We start from the raw sequence: 22,229 nt of genomic DNA on the forward strand, positions 1-22,229 counted from the left end.
GGAGTTTGCAGTGAAGATAAACATCCTGAAGGAGAAACGGCTGGATGTCGAGACGCCGTTCTGCAGCAGCTCCACTGTGTCGTCATTTGGATTGGGACACCTGAGAATATTAACAATGACCATCAACAAATCAAATTGTTTAAATTGAAAGACAGTCAACTAAAAACTGATTTCCTGTAAATCATCACACATTTGCATTCTATGTACAATAAATAAATGGAATTCTTTGCATTAGTACAGCAATACTGAAAGATAATATGTGAGGTCATCCTAAAGGGATATGGCATATTATTTATTCAGTCTATGCGCATTTTTTTATTTTCGCATTTTATTTTTTTTAAATGTTAGTGAGTTAAGAGCTTTAAAGAATAGATAAAACAACATTGCTTTACTCTCTGACGATGAGATCCCAGCGGAGACTGTGATCAGGATCATTCACAGGTGTAGCCCAACACGTCTCCATCACCAGGGCAAACTGGTGGCTGTCAACCCCCTCGACACGAACTTCCACATTCATCTTCTGTTCGAGCTCTGCATCCACTTTACCAGTGAAGGGCCGAGTAAACTCATCATCCTCATATGGAATCATCCGAACCTGATATCTGCCTTCACCAGCGGGAAGAGTCCTGTGCACAACACTGTTGAAATAATGGATAGACCTGTGTTAAATCTACTCTGATTAATGGCTAAAATGCTACTCCTTTAATAAAATAGCACAGCTGGAATCAGAATTTATATTTGACTCGCACCTCTCCAGTGGGTTGATTTCCACATTCATGGAAAGTGTTTGTGTTTGAGGATAAACACAGCTGAAAGAAAGCTTAAGAATTTTATCTCTGCTGATGAGGCCTTCTGACCTCGGTGTCCCCAGAATAAAGTTACTATAGATGAAGTGGGTGCCGTTGGCCTGTGGACCACATGTATAACATTTTGACATTTAGACTGAATTGAAAACAATAAAAACTTTTATTATTTTATTATTATTATTATTATTATTATTAAATATAAAACCCCAAAAAGTTCAAAAAGTATCAGTCAATTCAACTCTATTGGTTCTATCAGACACTACAAATGTTTGGGATGGTGTATTTGAATAGATTATACATAATATATCCTACCAGAAGATTTGTGCCACAAATGTGTTCATCGTTATCAAAATGGAATTCCACTCTGCCATTCCGGACCGTTCCTTTGCAGCTGGAATCATTGAGGTGTAACACGTCAGCTGGAAAACCAGCCTCAAAGAGCTGACAGCGAGACACAGACATGGAGCCAGAGCTGCTTTCACAGGTTTCTGAGAAATCTGAGAGAATAAAAACAATCAAATGATTGTCGGAATTATTAAAAAATCAAATGTAAAAATGACCAAAAAAAAAGAATGTATTATATTTTGTTGTGGAATGTTACCAACCAAAAGAGTCAGCTTCTGGTCTGGGTAGGTCATCGTTACACAAACAGCCATAAACACCACTTTTCTTCCCACACCACTCATCCTCAGAGCAGCTGAGCTCAGAGCAGCGATCTCTCACATCTAAGAAAAGCAGAGATAGATGAAATATAACACAAAGACATTGAGTCATAATAAGAGAGCTCAACATTCTGAGCCCCCTGAATGAGTATTGCTCAACAATCCTCAAGGTAATTATATATATATATATATATATATATATATATTTATGTATTTATTTTTTCCCCTAGTGATTTAAAGTGCATTTCATAGTTTCAATAATTTTCCCACTGAGATACACAAATAATAGCCTATTAGTCAGGTTTTTTTTTTAAACAGACTTTTAACATTTGACCATTAGAATTAAATTGCTGGGGGATTTTATTACTTTACCTTAAAATTATCTATATAAACACCCTCTATATGTCTAAGTCTATGTTAGCTGTGAAATTGCTCTTAAGAACGAGTGATGTCGGATTAGTGACAGGTTAGGTGGAAATCAGTTCATGAATCACAGCTCTTTCATGCACTGAATCATTTGGAAGCAGTTTGTCATAGTAGTTGGTAGTGCAGCTGCATGTTTTTTTTTTTTTGCAACACTGGTGACAAGACCACAAAATAATCTGTGCTGAAATGTTATTTTGGCTTACCACACCGCAGACCCGAGCGCCATTCTGGGATCTGTATCTCTAAGATGGCACAAGCTGTCTCATAGGCCTCAACAGCTGAGCATAACATGCCATTAGCACGTGTGTACAGACACAGATCATACACACAAGAGTAGTAGTAAGGTGCAGGGTCAACATGAAGATGGCAGTTCTGGAAGGGGCCAGTGGTGTTGGTGATAATGCTACAGAGATCAGAGTATCTCTGCCTGGATGGACACTCATCAGCATTCCCAGTCTGGTCTCTGGCACCACAACTGAAGAATACATGACAAAACGAAGTTTAGTTAAATGCTTACACTATTTCATCACTTGGACAAAGAAAGAGTTCACAGGTGAACAACAAACATAATTTGCTACTTTTGCGTATTTTAACCAAAAGCAGTGACTCTCAACTTGTTTTTACAATGGACATTGTGTGGTAACTCTATACAATACTAAAAGTAAACAAAAGAAAAGACATAAACCTTTGAATCTTTTTCCCTGTCCAGTGCTCTATCAAAACCTGAGAAACATTTTTTTTTTCATCATGACCCACCAGGTAAAAACAACTGTCCTAAAGTCTCATGGTTCTTACCCTGGAATGCTGGTGTCTGATTGCCAGCTGTGGCCAAAGGAATCATCATCAGGAGCGGGGTCTCCACTGGGCAGCACTTTGTCATCTGCAGGATTACCGTTGAAATTTCCACACATTCCGCATAGAGAGCCATAGAATCTTTCACTCACTCTGACTAGAAGGCTGCTAAGTCCATCAAAATGGACAATGAATTCATTGAAAGCATTTAGAATTATGAATCCCTGCTCCTCACGTATCTCTACAAGATCATTGTTTTGATATGCTGGTGTGTCGATGGCATTCCCATCAACCTAGAGGGAAATCAGAAAATTTCAACATCTCTAACGAGAGAAAATGAAAGAAAATATATTTACATTGACATGATTTGAATTTACATTGACTTACTTTAACTCTCCTGTTCTGCCCAATTGTGATGTGCATCTGTTGTCCATGCTGAGACAACCAAACATCCACTGCAGACACAAATGATACCACCATGTTCCCACGGTGCCTGTTGGTGGCCACCACACGGAACTCCAGATCATTGTCAGTTACATTACCACAGGTCTGAGCAATCTCATATGAACAAGTTCCCTAATAGAAAATAACACAATGCACATAGTCTTCATAATTTCTTTCATTTGCCACACAGCTGCAACTTCACAGCCAGAAATGTCTTGTAAGACATTAGATAGATTCATAAATCAAAGAATTTCCAGTGCTATGAAAAATATTAATAATAATTAATAATAAAAGTGAATTTGTATAGTACATTTTATTAGTATATTTGTATAGTATATAAGTATATTTGCAGTCAAATTTGTTTAGATAGTTTAACACCAATAACCCTTATAACCCTCCTTTAAATAAACTTGACTGCTAAGTCAGTTGTCCCCTACAACTGGGTCACAAAACAACAGTTAAGGTAATTATGTACAAAAATAGCAGAGTTTTCTAATTCATACCTGAAAGTGGGCCACAGCTCCATCAAAGGTGATGTAGTGGGGGTCACCCCAGACTGTGCAGGTGGACATTGGACTGTAGCAGTCACGATGTCCATTTCTGACCGCACAATCCATGGTCGATGGGCAGACAGATGCAGAGCAGCGTAGATCATTTGGAGCAAAACACTGACAGCGTTGGGAACATGTTGAATCCCAGAACTGTTCACCAATCTATAAAATGATAATGATGAACTTTACATTTTCATAACATAATGTCAATGAGTATTTTCACCTACAAAAAAAACATCAAGGTACAGCATCATCATAAGGCTGTGTGCCTCATTATCCTTTGCCCCATGTGATAATACTTAGACGAAAAGGTAATGCTTAGATCCTTACATTATAGTAGAATCCATCATACAAGCAGCCACATTGCTCCACTGGTACACAGAGTCCTCCACTCCTCACAAATTCCTCATCACAGAAACAACCTTCTGAGCATGTGTGTTCACAACTAGCATCAATGCTGCTGGCACATGTATGGCTACAGTCTGTGCCACACACCTCATAATGGCTGTTTGGGATGTTTGAGGAGCAGTCCATGACTGGAAATGCAACAACAAAATGTATTTGTAGAATGCAATTAATAGCATGTACAATATGGCATCTTTGAAATAAAAGGGGAAACACCTTGAATAAAGAAAACAAATTAATCTGTGGTTGGTATTTTTACATATTTTACATACTTACCACAGGATACATTTTCTCTCCAGGGATAGACAACAGTATTGGCAGATTGACAAGCACTCACATAGGCTTGGACAGAGTGACACAAGACATCATTACTGTTCTCAGAAATGCACACATCAAACACACAGTTATTAAAGTAGGCCTGTGGATCAACAGAACCATGGCAGAAGCTAAAGGGACCCTGACTGTCCCTGATGATCTCACACAAGGCTTGTGAGATTAGAGTTGTGCTCTCATCTTGGCAATAGCCAGGAATATCACCGCCTCCACAGTCATGATTGTATGACATGTCATCCGCAACCATCCATTCTGCCCCAAACTGGTCTGCTGAATGTGCCAGATCACCTGAAGGAGTGAGGAAGTCATCCTCGGGAAGGCCATTGAAGTTGCCACAAATGCCACAAACAACTCCATTGTAGTCTGCTGGCACAACAATGTTTAACTCCCAGGAACCACCATAACTGACACCGAAACCATAGTCAGTTGAGACATATATAAACTGTCCTGTGGAGTAGACAGAGACCCGACCAGAGTCAAGGTAGACGGGAAGGTTTCTGATCTCTTCATCAACCTGGTTGAAGGAAAAGTGGAGATGGTTTATACAGTGCAATCCAATGAATAATTAGAACAATAATGTTTTTTCATATCACATATACTCCATGGCAAATTACAGTGAGTTTGAACAGTTTACCTTAACAGCAGAATAACCGTTCATGTCCTGTGACATGTGCACAAGGTGCCCTGAGACATTGACAAAAACTTCGACAGTTATTGACACTGGCCATTCATGCCAGCCATCATTTCTTGCATCCACCTGGAAGTGCGGTAGACCACGAGTATCATCACATACTTTGGCCAGCACGTATCGGCATCTGCCTTGAAAGTCAAAATAGGTTCCATCAAAAGACTTATAATGGGGGTCTCCTGAAGCATAACAGCTACCATGTGGATGAGGATGGCAGCCATACTCCCCCTCCACCACACGGCAGATCTCCTGTTCACTGCAAGATGATGGTGTGCAACGGACATTTCCAGTGATTCCATCACAGACACAAAGGAACTGACACTCTTCACCATGCCAGAACTGCTCTCCAGGCTGCCGATAACGCCCATCATAGCGGCAGCCGCAGCCAGTGGGGTAAACACAGCGATCTCCATCCAGCACCAGTCCATCATTGCACTGGCATCCCCCCTGGCATGGCAGCGTGCACTGGAAGGGAAATGAGAGGCTAGGGCAGGATGCAGGACAGGATGTGCCACACAATTCGAAATGGGTATTTGCTGGACAGTTTGGATCTGGGAGGTTTAAGATAAAACATGGAAATGGCAATGAATGATCAGCACTTTGAAGGAGATATATAGTTTCAATTCTGAAAATCTTATCATATTACAAGATACTAACCACAGTGGGTGATACTCATCCACTCTCCGACTGCGATGCCATTCTGTTGGCAGTGCAGTGTATAGCCTCGCAGGGCCTCACATAGAGCCTCCCTGGCACCGGCCGTCTGCTCCAGCATCTGAATGCAATCTTCAATCCGTTGCCAAGGGTCTAGTGTTCTGCTACACTCAGCAAATGGTCCATCATTCATGGCCATGATGCTGCAGCGCTCTCTGAACTCGCTCCTGTTCTGATAATGATCTGGTTCCCACATGTCAGTTGGGTCCTCACAGTGGGCTGACAGGGATCCATCACGCCAGCTGTCTGCAAAAAGCTGGGAGTCATCCAGCAGGACACCATCCGGGCTGTAGAATTCATCTTCAATGTTTCCATTCAAGTTCCCACACAGACCTCCAAGTGTACCATTGTAAGTGGTTGGCGCAGTGATTCGAACAATGTGGGGCCAATCAGCTCTAACAGTCACTCCAAAGTTTGTCTCCAAAACAAAACCTCTTGCACTGCTGTGATAGATATGGATTTGACTGGAACCAACACTGATAGGTAGACCAACCATCTGTCCATCCACCTGAGGAGAAAAAAAGTCTGAATTTGATCTAGCATTTGAGTTTGAGATAATGGTTAAATGACTCTTAATACAAGGCTGAGGAAAAAAAACATTTTGGCTAACCTGTACATTGCTACCTTCTCCCAATTCAATGGAAACATGAGTTCCTCCTGCCTCAAACTTCAGGAACCTGGAAAAGTCTTGAAGGCCTCTGGGTACTTTCTCAACTGTTAATACAAAGTATGTCAGTTGGGATGGCCCCATAACTCTTGCCAGGGTCAGTGCACAAGCTCCTGGGTATCTGAAAGTTTGTCCATCAAAGGTGTGGTATGAACCCAGGCTTTCAACTGAACAGGTACCATAACTGATGGGTCTGCAACCCCTTACACCATTATGGAGTCCACACACTTCAGCTGGACCACACTGGTGCTGAGCGCACAACATTGACCTGCTATTGCAAATGCATAGCCTTCCACAGTCCTCGCCCAACACTACTGACTGTCCCTCAGAGTAATAGAAGCCCTCAAAGACGCAGCCACAGTTTGCTTCAGGCACACATTGCCCAGCGCTGAATATGTATCCATCATCACAAATACAGCTCTCCTGATTGGGCAGGGGGCAGTTTATTGGGGCAGAGGGGTTGCTGCATGTTGCAGGGCAGCTTGTTCCTTGGGACTCAAAATGGCTGTGCTCAGGACATTGAATCTCTGGATATGGAGGGCAGAAGTAAGAATATGCATCAAACTCTTTGATCTTTCACACTGCACAGTTATTTCAGTTACACAAAGTTGAATGAAAACATGAAGACATAACAAGGCACTTACCACAAAAGCCTGGTTGTCTCCACTGCCCTAGTTGTACACCCTGCTGTTGGCATTGGGCAGAATACACATTGAGAGCCTGGCACAGAATCGGCTGGTACCCTCCTCCTAAGCAAAGATCATAGACACAGTTCTCTATGTAGGTCTGTGGCGAAAACACAGAGTGGCAAGATGCAAAAGGCCCCGAAACATCTCCTAGTATCCCACAGTGGTTTGTGTCACTGTAAAGGCTCATTTCATTGGCGGTACAAACCGCACAACCTAGACCTGTGCAGCTGACATCATGGCATTCGGGATCTGTGTCTCCCTCTACCTTCCAAGAGTTGGCAAAGTCAACATCCGAGCTCAAGATCTCCCCAGAGATTGAACGGAAGTCATCTTCAGGATGTAAGTTATAGTTACCACACAGACCACATGTGGCATTCTGGTAGTCATAAGGTACAGAGATGGTGACGTAGCTATATGCATCATATGTAACTAGGAGACCAAAATCTGTGCTGATGGCCAAGGAAAAACCTGACTGATAGACTTGGATGGAGCCATTGCGGAGGGTGAAGGGTGTTGCTATAAAGGTCCCATTAACCTTGACAATGTTGACAAAAAGAAATTAGGAAAATGGAAGGATGGCTGAACTCAGTATTACAGCAAAACAGTGATACTTACCTTTGCTTCATAATAGTGATCTTTAACCAGTTCAATTTCTTCATTATAGACAAATACTCTGACCATTCGAGTCCATGACACATGTGTGCTACCCCGATGCTCATTTTTTCCCTCAATGCGATAGTATTGGATTGGAAATAGCAGCAGTTATTGCTCCAGTGACCGCATACATCTCGAGTGACCACTCCATCCTCAACTGTTGGATGTCCTCCGTTCAGCCACAGTGGAGCATGAGTGCCACAACTCAACTCATCAACACATGTGTCTGGCATCTGAACGCTTTGACCCTGAATGAAGAGACGGTACCAGCCATTCCAGCTGACCCAAGAGTCACACATTATTTGAGAGGAATGTTGATTGTTGGTGGCTCTCCATAGATCATCCAGGTCATTGTAGTTGTAGCAGGGGTCGACAGGTGGAGCTGGTGAAATGGAAACATTAAAAACATAAATGTTTCTGACTAAATTATTGTTATATATTTTTTGTACAACTGAAGTAGTGGTATGAAATCTTCACAATGCTCTTTCCTTAAGCTCCCTGTTACTCTTGTGCATTAAGTTATTCAAAGCTGAAGATAGTTTCTCTTGAGTTTGAACATCTTTTATTTTGCTGTGAAAAAAACATGATTTAAGATGCCAGCAATGAGCTCTTTCACAATTGAAAAACATGACCTCGAAAAGATCAAAATGAAAACACAATTCACCTCTTTTTTGCAATAAGGGATTTGTGTGTGGTGTTCTGCATATAGACCACTTATCAGGGGTCCTATCATGGAAAAAAAAATGTCTTTGTGCCAAATCAGCTATGACAATAAACTCTATTCAATTCTATCAATAAATAAACTTGAAATGCTATCAATTTTCCCTCTGACTTTTATCTTTTATCCATGAGTATACATGCCATTAGGTTATTTCCTGCCTCTGATTGTTGGAGTCTGCAAACAGTTTGAGGATATGAAAGGAGTCTAAAGAAGTCTGAGAAACTGGTGTTAGTTTTCATTGTGAATAAAACAACACGTTGGTTCTTCAGTACTTTACTTGATTAACCATCTGTAAAAGTCTATATATACTGTAATATATAGAGTTAGAGAAGCAACAGAATCAGTCAAGTACCACAGAGAGTCTTTAGACAACTGCTGTCCTTTCCTTCTCATTTATATTGCATTGTCATTTTGTGAGCTGCATTACAAATTTTTATGTGAGCTTTACTCATATTAAGTCAATTTAGCTGTACATTTGTGTTTAACGCAACAGAAACAGAACAATTTTAAGAGACTGTGTGTAATGAAAATATGTGCAAAAAGAAACTCATGAAGGTTTATAAATTAAACAAGACAATACTTTACCAGTGGTTGTGATTGGTGGAGTAATGGATTCTATGGGTGGGATTGTCTCAGTTGTTGTAGACACTGATGCGATGGACTGGTTTGAGGCTTCTGGTATTAAGAAAAAAAATGTAATCTCAGTAAATAATTTGTAAACAAAACTCAGAAAAGTAAATGAATAAATTACATATGAGTAAATACTTACCTACACAGTAAGCTCCACAAAACATTGGCTTGACAAACTCATAAACATAGTAATTTCCAGGACAGGCTTTGACTCTTATAGGGTGGGATTTGTAAGTACAGCAGTCACCCCATGGGAGACAGACCTGACGGGTGACCACTCCATCTTCCAGCTGTGGATGAGTGCCGTTTAGTGACAGTGGGTATTCAGTGCCACACATACCATAATTAACACATGATTCTGGCATGTGGGCATTTTGACCATTGTAGAACAGTCTGTACCAGCCATTCCACTCCACATTATAATCACACATGCCATAGTAGTAATTGTTATTATAATAGGAGTTATCAGTGGCTCTCCAGGGCTCATCTAGAATGCTGTATGTGTAGCAGGGGTCGACACTTGGGGTGGTGAAAGGTACTATTATGAAAAAGAGAGCATTACATACATCAGATTTAATTTATTCAATATAATAATATGAAAACCAACAGTATAATTGATAATAAGCATGTCAGATATAATGATGAATGAAAGTACACAACACCTGCACAATATACAGGAGCTGGGATTGAAAGAGTTGGTCTGGTAAATTTGTAGACATAATAATTTCCTGGACAAGCTTTAACTTGGATTGGTTCAGATCTGTAGTGACTGCACTGATAATGGCGAGAGCCGTAAATTTCACGAGTAACAACTCCATCTTCTAGCTCAGGATGAGAGCCACCAAGATACAGAGAACTGAAACCTCCACATGACATATAATAAAAACACGACTCAGGCATCTGAGCACTCGACTCATTAATGAAGAGTCGATACCAGCCATCCCATTCTACACGAGTGTCATCATGATCAGAGATGTATCCATACATAGACCAGTAATTGAGTGTGCTTCTCCAGTGGTTATTGACTATGTTGTAGTTTTCGCACGGGTCATAATCTGTGTTAGTGAGAGACCAAAACAAACAAGTTATACTTCACTGAAGAACTTCATAAGTGCAAATCTCTACCAGTAAAAGACAGTAGCAATCAAGAGATTGTTAAATTGTTCACAGCATAACTGTGTGATAGTGAAGCTAAAGTTAATGCATAAAAGGTGCTACTTTCATTGCTAAATAAATAAATACGTTAACACTTTAGATTAGGGAACACATTAAGTATTAAAAGTTTTCCCGAAATAAACTCCTAATTCCTACTGCTTATTAATAATAATTAAGGTCATTGTTGTAGTAGTCATGTTTAGGTATTGTTACGCCTGAGGCTGTATTGGTGCTGCTGCATATGTGTGTTTCTTTCTCTCTTTGATGTTGTTGCTATCTTTCCCTTTTGTTTTTTTGTTTTTTCTCCTGTCCCGTTTTTCACAGGGTGGCCAGCCTTAAGATGTTTAGATGTGCCACCAGAGTGCACAGTGGTAGGTGACGGGCAATGCCGGCATCTTTTAAAAGAGGAACGGAAGAGCAACATCCCCAGTGGGTGGTAAAGAGACAGAGTAGAGTGTGTTGGCCACCTTGTTGAATGTTTTTGAAATTGTGCTATCATACCTTGATTGTAAGATCTGTTGAAGCTTGAGTGAGCTATTGATAATGTTTACTTATTGATAATGTTTATGTTTTTTAGGGGTGTGTGTTAGACCACTTAGGGTTAGGGTTAGGTGGGTGCCATTTATTTTTTTACATACTTTTCTCCTGGTTTTTGGTTTAGTTAAGGAGTTATACTCTTAAAAATAAAGGTGCTTCACGATGCCATAGAAGAACCTTTTTGTCTAAATGGTTCCATAAAGAACCTTTAACATCTGAAGAACCTTTCTGTTTCACAAAAAGTTATTTGGGGCAAAATAAGTTCTTCAGATTATAAAAAGGTAAGAAAGAGATGGTTCTTTAAAGAACCTTTGACTGAATGGTTCTTTGTGGAACTAAAAATGGTTCTTCTTTGGCATTGCTTGAAGAACCTTTTGAAGCACCTTTATTTTTAAGAGTGTAGGGAAGTTCTTGAATTGTCTTTTGTTTATTTCGTTCCTGATAGGGAATTTAGTTTCTGGGTTAAAGTAGCTTACTTTGTATATTATTTTGGCTTGGCCCAGCCCTGAAATTATTTCTGCGTTCTTATTCATTGTATTATCTGCTGGCAAAGCTTGTTTTCCTCTAACCTCACAATAAAAGCAAGAACCCGAGGAAGTTATTTTGAAATCAACTTTTTTTTATTCTTTCATTCTTCTTTTTATTTTCCTTTTATGTGTAACCCTTGAACCCTAGACATGGGCGTCTTAACAGTATATGGTCGAATTATAGGATCTAGAAATTGGTTATGCAGAGTAATGCATTTATATGTGCTTTGTAAGTTCTAGTAAACAGCCAATATGCTAGTAAGATGGAACCTAATTAGAAATTAGTTAATGGGGAATAGTGTTCCCTAATCTCAAGTGTTATCATAAATGCATTTTAAAAATTTAAACATACATATATAACTTACTCAAGGTGATGCTGGATCCAGTGATTATATCTGGACTTACAGTATAAGCCAACTGTGAAATAGTGCTGACATCTACAAAGAAGGACATTCAAGACATGGCTGAGATCATTTTAAAAGGTTTAAGAAAGTGGAAAGTGGTTTTAAAAAGTGGTAAAAAGCAAGGTACCTGTGCAGTATCCTGAACACCCGATTTGTGGTTTCACAAGTTCATAGACATAGTAATTTCCTGGACACGCTTTCACTCTGATGGGGTTTGTCTTGTAATCACAGCAGCCACTCCAATAATAATTACCACAGACCTCTCTGATCACCACTCCATCCTCTATCTGAGGGTGAGGACCATTGAGCCACAGATTGATGTATGTGTTACAGCTGTATGAACTAACACAGGTTTCTGGCATCTGGATGTTCATTCCATAGTAGAAAAGCCGGTACCAGCCATTCCAGGAGAAAGAGTCATCACAAACGTAATCTCCACTTTCATTGTTGGCTCTCCAGGGACGATCCAGAGACTCATAGTTGTAGCAGGGATCACTGCTGATGCTGCTGAAAGCAACTGTCATGGTATTTTTAAAAGTACTGTTAAAATACGGTATTTACTGTACATTGAAGGCAATTTAGAGTATTACATTGTGAAAAAAATTATACATTTAAACTGCAAAAGAAGTGATGTTATGTAAACGGGTATTTAGACTGACACACATAGAGCCTAATATTTAAACAACAACAACAACAAAAACTGTTTTGATTCATTTTTAGGTGGAGGACAGGTAAATTATGTAGAGATATTCATTAAGAATGGAGTAATTTAGTGATTATGTATTATCATTAATAACATGGCAAAACACACTTACAGTTGAAATTTACATAATTTACAGTAGAAAGGAGCTGTTATTGGTTCGTCTAGAGTTGTGAGATTTGAGGAACTGTGTTACAACTAACATGAGAGCTACAGTAGGAGAGTGCTATGAGAGTGTGGGGAGAATTACAGAGTAGCCTACAGAATGTGTAATGGACTGCACTGATTCTAACTGGTTAAACCAGGTTTAACTTAATAAAATAATAAATTAAAATGTATGTTAAATTATCTAATAATCAGACCATTAACTCTTGATACTTACATAAAAAAAATCACAACATTTTGAAAAGAAAAAGAGTTCAAATTTCACCTGCACAATATGTAGGTCCAGGGGCTGATATGTTGGGTTTGACAAATTCATAGACATAATAATCTCCTGGACAGGCTTTGACTTGGATAGATGTGGAATTGTAGGCTCCACACTGATTGGAATACCCCCACCACCACCACATATGACTTCCCAAAACTTCACGGGTCACCACTCCATCCTCAACTCTTGGATGAGAGCCGCTGAGATATAGTCCGGTGTAACCACCACATCCCGTATTACTCACACACCACTCGGACATCTGAGCACTTTCTCCGTTCAAATACAGCCGATACCAGCCACTCCATTCAACAAGGGTGTCATCATGTCCATAGTACTGATACGCGTTTTGTCCTAAGTCTCTCCAGTATTCCTCAAGAGTGGTATAATCATAGCAGGGATCAGAGGTGGAAGTTGTAGGTTCTGAGAGAATAATGACATAAAAAAGGACAAAGATTTATGAGTGTCTTTATGATAAGATATTGGGATAGTATACTAAGGAGGGATTATATAAATTGACTGCGCTTGTATCCTCTTTTAAAACATTCTGTCACTAATTTAAAAATATTTACTAACTTGATCTCAGTTCATTTATAGGAGCTATATTCACTTCCATTAGCTCGAATGGCATGTGGCTCTTAAAAAAATATAAAAGTACGGTTGTTTTTTGTGTGCTCAAAATATATATTTATTTTGAATAGGTTGTATAGTATATCTGTATTGTAATGCTTATTATTGTACCACATGTTTGCATTTGTACAGGAAACATTTATTTTCTAAAAGTACTGAGGCTTTGAATAAAAGAAAATGTAAATGTTTATTGACACCATAAAGTGAAAATATTGAATAAATTGAGCACTTGCTCTGGTATGTAATCAAAGTACAAAGTATCAAAGTATGTATCCAGTATGTAACAATGTACAATTTCCTTAAAAATGTGATTATAGCTATCACGTCTACTATCATTCTCTCTGGTCTGTTTTCAGGTGCTGCTGTTTCTGCTCTGTCCAGCAGGTGAAGTCTAGTGTTATTGTTCTGCTGTCTATCATGGATCATCTGTTACTAACATAACCTGTTAACATAACCTGTTACTCCACCCATTTCACCTTAGTGTTCCCTAATCTCAAGTGTTATCATAAATGCATTTTAAAAATTTAAACATACATATATAACTTACTCAAGGTGATGCTGGATCCAGTGATTATATCTGGACTTACAGTATAAGCCAACTGTGAAATAGTGCTGACATCTACAAAGAAGGACATTCAAGACATGGCTGAGATCATTTTAAAAGGTTTAAGAAAGTGGAAAGTGGTTTTAAAAAGTGGTAAAAAGCAAGGTACCTGTGCAGTATCCTGAACACCCGATTTGTGGTTTCACAAGTTCATAGACATAGTAATTTCCTGGACACGCTTTCACTCTGATGGGGTTTGTCTTGTAATCACAGCAGCCACTCCAATAATAATTACCACAGACCTCTCTGATAACCACTCCATCCTCTATCTGAGGGTGAGGACCATTGAGCCACAGATTGATGTATGTGTTACAGCTGTATGAACTAACACAGGTTTCTGGCATCTGGATGTTCATTCCATAGTAGAAAAGCCGGTACCAGCCATTCCAGGAGAAAGAGTCATCACAAACGTAATCTCCACTTTCATTGTTGGCTCTCCAGGGACGATCCAGAGACTCATAGTTGTAGCAGGGATCACTGCTGATGCTGCTGAAAGCAACTGTCATGGTATTTTTAAAAGTACTGTTAAAATACGGTATTTACTGTACATTGAAGGCAATTTAGAGTATTACATTGTGAAAAAAATTATACATTTAAACTGCAAAAGAAGTGATGTTATGTAAACGGGTATTTAGACTGACACACATAGAGCCTAATATTTAAACAACAACAACAACAAAAACTGTTTTGATTCATTTTTAGGTGGAGGACAGGTAAATTATGTAGAGATATTCATTAAGAATGGAGTAATTTAGTGATTATGTATTATCATTAATAACATGGCAAAACACACTTACAGTTGAAATTTACATAACTTACAGTAGAAAGGAGCTGTTATTGGTTCGTCTAGAGTTGTGAGATTTGAGGAACTGTGTTACAACTAACATGAGAGCTACAGTAGGAGAGTGCTATGAGAGTGTGGGGAGAATTACAGAGTAGCCTACAGAATGTGTAATGGACTGCACTGATTCTAACTGGTTAAACCAGGTTTAACTTAATAAAATAATAAATTAAAATGTATGTTAAATTATCTAATAATCAGACCATTAACTCTTGATACTTACATAAAAAAAATCACAACATTTTGAAAAGAAAAAGAGTTCAAATTTCACCTGCACAATATGTAGGTCCAGGGGCTGATATGTTGGGTTTGACAAATTCATAGACATAATAATCTCCTGGACAGGCTTTGACTTGGATAGATGTGGAATTGTAGGCTCCACACTGATTGGAATACCCCCACCACCACCACATATGACTTCCCAAAACTTCACGGGTCACCACTCCATCCTCAACTCTTGGATGAGAGCCGCTGAGATATAGTCCGGTGTAACCACCACATCCCGTATTACTCACACACCACTCGGACATCTGAGCACTTTCTCCGTTCAAATACAGCCGATACCAGCCACTCCATTCAACAAGGGTGTCATCATGTCCATAGTACTGATACGCGTTTTGTCCTAAGTCTCTCCAGTATTCCTCAAGAGTGGTATAATCATAGCAGGGATCAGAGGTGGAAGTTGTAGGTTCTGAGAGAATAATGACATAAAAAAGGACAAAGATTTATGAGTGTCTTTATGATAAGATATTGGGATAGTATACTAAGGAGGGATTATATAAATTGACTGCGCTTGTATCCTCTTTTAAAACATTCTGTCACTAATTTAAAAATATTTACTAACTTGATCTCAGTTCATTTATAGGAGCTATATTCACTTCCATTAGCTCGAATGGCATGTGGCTCTTAAAAAAATATAAAAGTACGGTTGTTTTTTGTGTGCTCAAAATATATATTTATTTTGAATAGGTTGTATAGTATATCTGTATTGTAATGCTTATTATTGTACCACATGTTTGCATTTGTACAGGAAACATTTATTTTCTAAAAGTACTGAGGCTTTGAATAAAAGAAAATGTAAATGTTTATTGACACCATAAAGTGAAAATATTGAATAAATTGAGCACTTGCTCTGGTATGTAATCAAAGTACAAAGTATCAAAGTATGTATCCAGTATGTAACAATGTACAATTTCCTTAAAAATGTGATTATAGCGATCACGTCTACTATCATTCTCTCTGGTCTGTTTTCAGGTGCTGCTGTTTCTGCTCTGTCCAGCAGGTGAAGTCTAGTGTTATTGTTCTGCTGTCTATCATGGATCATCTGTTACTAACATAACCTGTTAACATAACCTGTTACTCCACCCATTTCACCTGCTCATCATCTCATTATCTACAGGTATATTTACCTGCTTTCTTCAGTGACGCTCAGCCACATCTTTCCAACCTTATTAGTTTGTTCGTTCTTTAATGTGATTTCTTGTCTGATTTTGACTTCAAGGCATTTCTATATAAATGTTTTTAGCAAACCTGACATTTAAATCTGCATCTGAGTCCAAGCTGAGTCTTCCTGACATATAGTACTTTAATACAGTGAAATTCAGACATAAATCAACAATTTAGAACGTTTTTCAATGGTATGAAAGACATTTGAATGGAAGACCATGGCATTTCTAAATTGTAACACATATTAATATATACTGTATAAATTGTCAGTTACTAAATAATCTCATAGTTGTAAGATGTAAAGTTGGAATTCTGAGAAATAAGGTCACAATTGTGAGAAATAAAATTGTCTAATGAGCCAAACCTGACTTTTCAAGTTGAATATATTTTTTTCTGTTGTCTAAAACACGTTTTATAGTCAAAACAAAAATAATAATAAAAAAATAATAATAATAAAATATTTTTTCTTATAAGTTATTCTTAAAATTTAGCCCATTTTGTCCCAAAAAGCCTGACCGTTTGGATGGTTATGTAAATATATATGATTATTATTGTAATTATGGCAACTGCTAATCATTGGTGATCTGCTGAACCTACATGCATCATAAAATGGACTGACCACAGAATTTGCCAGTTTGGAATGCATGTCACAATTGACAAAAATTCCAAACCATTTGTGTTTGGTCTATTTAACACAAAATTACAAAAATAATGAACCTTTTTCTAAGTGTAAGAAGAAGAAAAAACTTGACCAGATAAAGAGAGAAAAACAAAACAAAAAAACACAGAAAACATGAAACCGTAGCGCACAAAGTGTCCAGCAGAGGGCGGCCAAAATAAGTAGTTTAGCAACTCTTTAACCTCACCATCATAGACATTATATTTAGATATTTAGTGTTTGATCAACTTTTAAACTCACCATTGAGCAGCGATTGCTTGACAGAAGGCACAGGTGAACAGCGCAGTGAGTCATCTGTTCCTGCATGATGGGTCAAAGTATCAGCCCCAAAAAGTGCGTCGGCCCACCGGGAAAATGCACTATATGTCAGATGGCCAGTCCGCCCTTGGTTTCACATCATGAAATGATGTGCGTCAAATGAGTCACTGTAGAAATCAAATACGTTAGTGGTTGCGGACGAAATAACTCAACACCATGAGCCAATGCAAATGCAATGACATGTGAAATAAAACATCATCATGTTTTACAGAAGAGTGGCTTGATTAAGTGGTGGAAATAGCAGATGATGAGCACAGAACAGTAACAAAACTGAGACATTTAGAGTCACACACAGGTGTAGTAGCGTGCAAACTGTACTACTCTAAACTCTACTTAGATAACTATATAAGAATTCACGTTCACAATTTTTGAAAATATTTAGCTGACAGATCTCAGTTTAAATGCTTCAGTTTGTTTTCTATTCTATCAGTTTAAATGAATCAATTTGTTTTTATATTATATATTTTATTGTAATTATATTATATTATAAACCTAATAATAATGTATCTCAAAAAGGGAATTCATGAATAATATCTGCTTAATTTTTCATTTTACATTAGCATATATAATATAATATAATATAACGTAATATAATATTATATTATTATAAAGAATTTAACTTTTTTTATGATTTTTAATAGAGATTGTGTTCTTGGTAACAGCACTGTAAAAAATGTTTTCTCAGGTAACCTAAAATGTGCATCCTTCAGTTACATCAAGGGTCAAATCAAATATAAATAGCAAATAACAGTTAAAAGTTACACACTTTTTTGTGTGTGCTGCTTAATTTTTCATTTTACATTAGCATATATAATATAATATAATATAACGTAATATAATATTATATTATTATAAAGAATTTAACTTTTTTTATGATTTTTAATAGAGATTGTGTTCTTGGTAACAGCACTGTAAAAAATGTTTTCTCAGGTAACCTAAAATGTGCATCCTTCAGTTACATCAAGGGTCAAATCAAATATAAATAGCAAATAACAGTTAAAAGTTACACACTTTTTTGTGTGTGCGTGCTGTATAAAGAATATGCGCTGGTATAAAGAATGTTTTTGCTCAGGTGGCCGAAATGTCCGCCCAGTAGAGAAAAGTTTTGCTCAGCAAGAAAAAAAATTAGATGGATCATTGCTCATGAGGTTACTATATAGGAGTCAAGACAATACTTTACCAGTGGTTGTGATTGGTGGAGTAATGGATTCTATGGGTGGGATTCTCTCTGTTGTTGTAGACACTGATGGGATGGACTGGTTTGAGGCTTCTGGTACTAAGAACATGTTTTATATTAATAAATCAAAACAAGCAAGTTACTGTATATTTCAATGAGGAGCTTCACAAGTGCAAATCTCAACCAGTAAATATAGTAAACATCACGAGACTCTTAATTCATTCACAGCATGACAGTGTAATAGTGAAGCAAAAAGTTCATGCATAAAAGATGCCACTTTCATTGCAAAATAAGATTTAGATTAGGGAACATGTTCAGTATTAACTTAACTAAGAGTTTTCCCTCAGTAAACTCCTAATTGCTTCTTATTGATAGTGAGTAAGGTAGTTGTTGTAGTAGTTATGTTAAGGTATGGTGTAGGGTTAAGGGGTCTAGAAAATGGTCATGCAGAATAAGGCATTCATATGTGCCTTATAATTACTAAGAAACAGCCAATATGCTAGTAATATGCATGCTGATAACCAACTAGTTAATAGTGTTCCCTAATCTCAAGTGTTACCATAAATACATTTTAAAAAATTATATTTTATATAACTTACTCAAGGTGATGCTGGTTCCAGTGACTATATCTGGGCTTACAGTAGAAGCAGCCTGTGAAATAGTGCTGACATCTACAAAGAAGGACATTCAAGACATGACTGAGAACATTTAAAAAGTTAGAAAAGACTTTGTAAAGTGGTAAAAAGCAAGGTACCTGTGCAGTATCCTGAACACCCAAATTGTGGATTCACAAGTTCATAGACATAGTAATTTCCTGAACACGCTTTCACTCTGATGGGTTTTGTATTGTAATCACAGCAGCCACTCCAATAATGACCACAGACCTCTCTGATCACCACTCCATCCTCTATCTGAGGGTGAGGACCATTGAGCCACAGATTGATGTGTACATTACAGCTGTATGAACTAACACAGGTCTCTGGCATCTGGATGTTCATTCCATAGTAGAAAAGCCGGTACCAGCCATTCCAGGTTTTGTATTGTAATCACAGCAGCCACTCCAATAATAATTACCACAGACCTCTCTGATCACCACTCCATCATCTATCTGAGGGTGAGGACCATTGAGCCACAGATTGATGTGTACATTACAGCTGTATGAACTAACACAGGTCTCTGGCATCTGGATGTTCATTCCATAGTAGAAAAGCCGGTACCAGCCATTCCAGGAGAATCGTTCATCACAAACGTTATCTCCACTTTCATTGGTGGCTCTCCAGGGACGATCCAGAGACTCATAGTTGTAGCAGGGATCACTGCTGATGCTGCTGAAAGCAACTGTCATGGAGTTCAGAAAAGTACTGTTAAAATACTGCATTTACTGTACATTGAAGGCAATTTAGAGTATTACATCGTAAAACATAATGACTGTTTATTTCATGACAGGTCAATTATGAAGAGATATTCATTATGAAGTAACTTATTGATTTGTTTATCATTTTAATATAAATAACATGGCAAGACATGCTTACAGTTGAAACTTAAGTTTTAAAGTTGTGAGATTTGAGGAACTGTGTTACAACTAACATGACAGCTACAGTTAGTGAAGTGCTATGAGAGTGTGGGGAGAATTACAAAGTAGCCTACAGAATGGTTAATGAACTGCACACCACTGATTCTAACTGGTTAAACCATGTTAAATTGTTAAAACATGTTTAATATGTATGTTAATTTACTCTTGATACAGCCATTTTAAAAAATCACAAAAGAGAGTTTCACCTGCACAATACGTAGGTCCAGGGGCTGATTTGTTGGGTTTGACAAATTCATAGACATAATAATCTCCTGGACAGGCTTTGACTTGGATAGACGTGGAATTGTAGGATCCACACCGATTGGAATACCCCCACCCCACATAAGTTCCCAAAACTTCACGGGTCACCACTCCATCCTCAACTCTTGGATGAGAGCCGCTAAGATACAGTCCAGTGTAAGCACCACATCCCACATAACTCACACACCACTCAGACATCTGAGCACTTTCTCCGTTCAAATACAGCCGATACCAGCCACTCCATTCAACAAGGGTGTCATCATGTCCATAGTTTTAGAATAATGACATAAAAAAGGACAATCCTGTGATGATACATACTCACAATGTGAAACAGTTGAGTCTTTATGACAAGAAGCGATATTGGGATAGTGCACTTAGGAGGGATTATATAAACTGACTGCAACTTCAACAAATGTATTAGTTTATACCACTCTCTCACTAATTTCAGTTCATTTTCTAGGAACTGTGTCTATTTTTTTTTTCCACCCGTTCAAATGACACCCTTAAAAAAATGTAAAAGTATTGTTGTTTATGGTGTGTTCAGATGTATGTAATTTGTAACAACTTATAATTTGCTTAAAAATGTGATTATAGCTATCACGTCTACTATCATTCTCTCTGGTCTGTTTTCAGGTGCTGCTGTTTCTGCTCTGTCCAGCAGGTGAAGTCTAGTGTTATTGTTCTGCTGTCTATCATGGATCATCTGTTACTAACATAACCTGTTAACATAACCTGTTACTCCACCCATTTCACCTGCTCATCTTTACCAGCTCACTATCTACATGCATATATAGCTGCTTTCAAGTCATTTCTAAAAGATTTTTCAATAGCATGAAAAACATTTGAATGGAAGACTACTCCAATTCTAAATTGTAACACATATTAATATACACAGTATGCTGTATAAATGATCAGTTACTACAGAAAGTCACAGTTGTGAGATGTAAATCTGAATTATGAGAAAAAAGTTCAGAATTGTGAGATAAAATTGCCTTATGAGCCTGTAAACCTAACTTTTCGACATGAAGATAATTTTTTTCTGTCTAAAACACATTTCTTATCCATGAATATGTATTTATTTATTTATTCAAAAAAAAAATTTATATATGTATATATATATAAAACCAATTACTCTCAAAAGGCCTGACAATGTGCATGGTTAAGTAAAACAGTTATTATTACAATTGTGACATAATGTTAATCATTACTACAGGCATGAAATTAAATTAAATTAAATTAAATTAAATTAAATTAAATTAAATGAAAGGGACTCGACACAAAACTATCAAGTGTTTGGAATTTGTGCATTTCATAAATGTCAAAAATTCCAAACACATCTTTTTTTTTCTCAACACAATAAAAATAATAAAATTGTGCAAGTGCAAAAAAAAGTTCTTTCAGAGAATTATTAATTTTATGCTTATTTTATTTTTATATTTGTATCAAGTTTCTGTGGACAATCAAAGCAGATGCCTTTTGCCTTCAGATAAAACAACTCTTCTTGTGCAGAACAGGAGGGTTAACATGAACATACAGTACACAGGAACTGCTTATTCTTATCAATGTGTGAACGACAGTAAATTCCTTTCGACTCACAGGAAAAACAAGTTTTGTCATGTAGTTGAACCTTCACATACTTCACAAACAATTCCATTACACAAAATGGAACAAATCCTCTCCATATCTATTTACAGATCTGTATATGCTTGATTAGCTGTTTGTGACACAATAATGTGTACAAACTTATATATTAAGGTATGTAGGATGG

General features: G+C 37.6%; 1 protein-coding gene across 1 annotated transcript in view; it reads right to left on the reverse strand.

Annotated features, from left to right (window-relative positions):
- Positions 1-22,229, reverse strand: part of LOC107575253 (alpha-tectorin-like) — a 31,650-nt gene that overhangs the window by 4,093 nt on the left and 5,328 nt on the right. Inside the window, exons 6-30 of the mRNA XM_016261666.1 lie at positions 19,888-19,943; positions 15,279-15,635; positions 14,276-14,665; positions 14,110-14,181; positions 12,936-13,376; positions 11,933-12,322; positions 11,767-11,838; positions 9,845-10,237; positions 9,322-9,720; positions 9,138-9,227; positions 7,963-8,213; positions 7,793-7,915; positions 7,133-7,712; positions 6,432-7,015; positions 5,765-6,329; positions 5,054-5,658; positions 4,363-4,933; positions 4,012-4,217; positions 3,634-3,843; positions 3,074-3,262; positions 2,690-2,979; positions 2,098-2,369; positions 1,412-1,531; positions 1,119-1,303; positions 750-907 (exon numbers count right to left, since the gene is read on the reverse strand). Of these exons, the coding sequence (XP_016117152.1) occupies positions 750-907; positions 1,119-1,303; positions 1,412-1,531; positions 2,098-2,369; positions 2,690-2,979; positions 3,074-3,262; positions 3,634-3,843; positions 4,012-4,217; positions 4,363-4,933; positions 5,054-5,658; positions 5,765-6,329; positions 6,432-7,015; positions 7,133-7,712; positions 7,793-7,915; positions 7,963-8,213; positions 9,138-9,227; positions 9,322-9,720; positions 9,845-10,237; positions 11,767-11,838; positions 11,933-12,322; positions 12,936-13,376; positions 14,110-14,181; positions 14,276-14,665; positions 15,279-15,635; positions 19,888-19,943 (7,569 nt within the window). The remainder of the gene's footprint in view (positions 1-749; positions 908-1,118; positions 1,304-1,411; positions 1,532-2,097; positions 2,370-2,689; positions 2,980-3,073; positions 3,263-3,633; positions 3,844-4,011; positions 4,218-4,362; positions 4,934-5,053; positions 5,659-5,764; positions 6,330-6,431; positions 7,016-7,132; positions 7,713-7,792; positions 7,916-7,962; positions 8,214-9,137; positions 9,228-9,321; positions 9,721-9,844; positions 10,238-11,766; positions 11,839-11,932; positions 12,323-12,935; positions 13,377-14,109; positions 14,182-14,275; positions 14,666-15,278; positions 15,636-19,887; positions 19,944-22,229) is intronic.

The sequence above is a fragment of the Sinocyclocheilus grahami genome, unplaced genomic scaffold (assembly GCF_001515645.1).
Source record: "Sinocyclocheilus grahami isolate Dianchi unplaced genomic scaffold, SAMN03320097.WGS_v1.1 scaffold2529.1, whole genome shotgun sequence".
Lineage (NCBI taxonomy): Eukaryota > Metazoa > Chordata > Actinopteri > Cypriniformes > Cyprinidae > Sinocyclocheilus > Sinocyclocheilus grahami.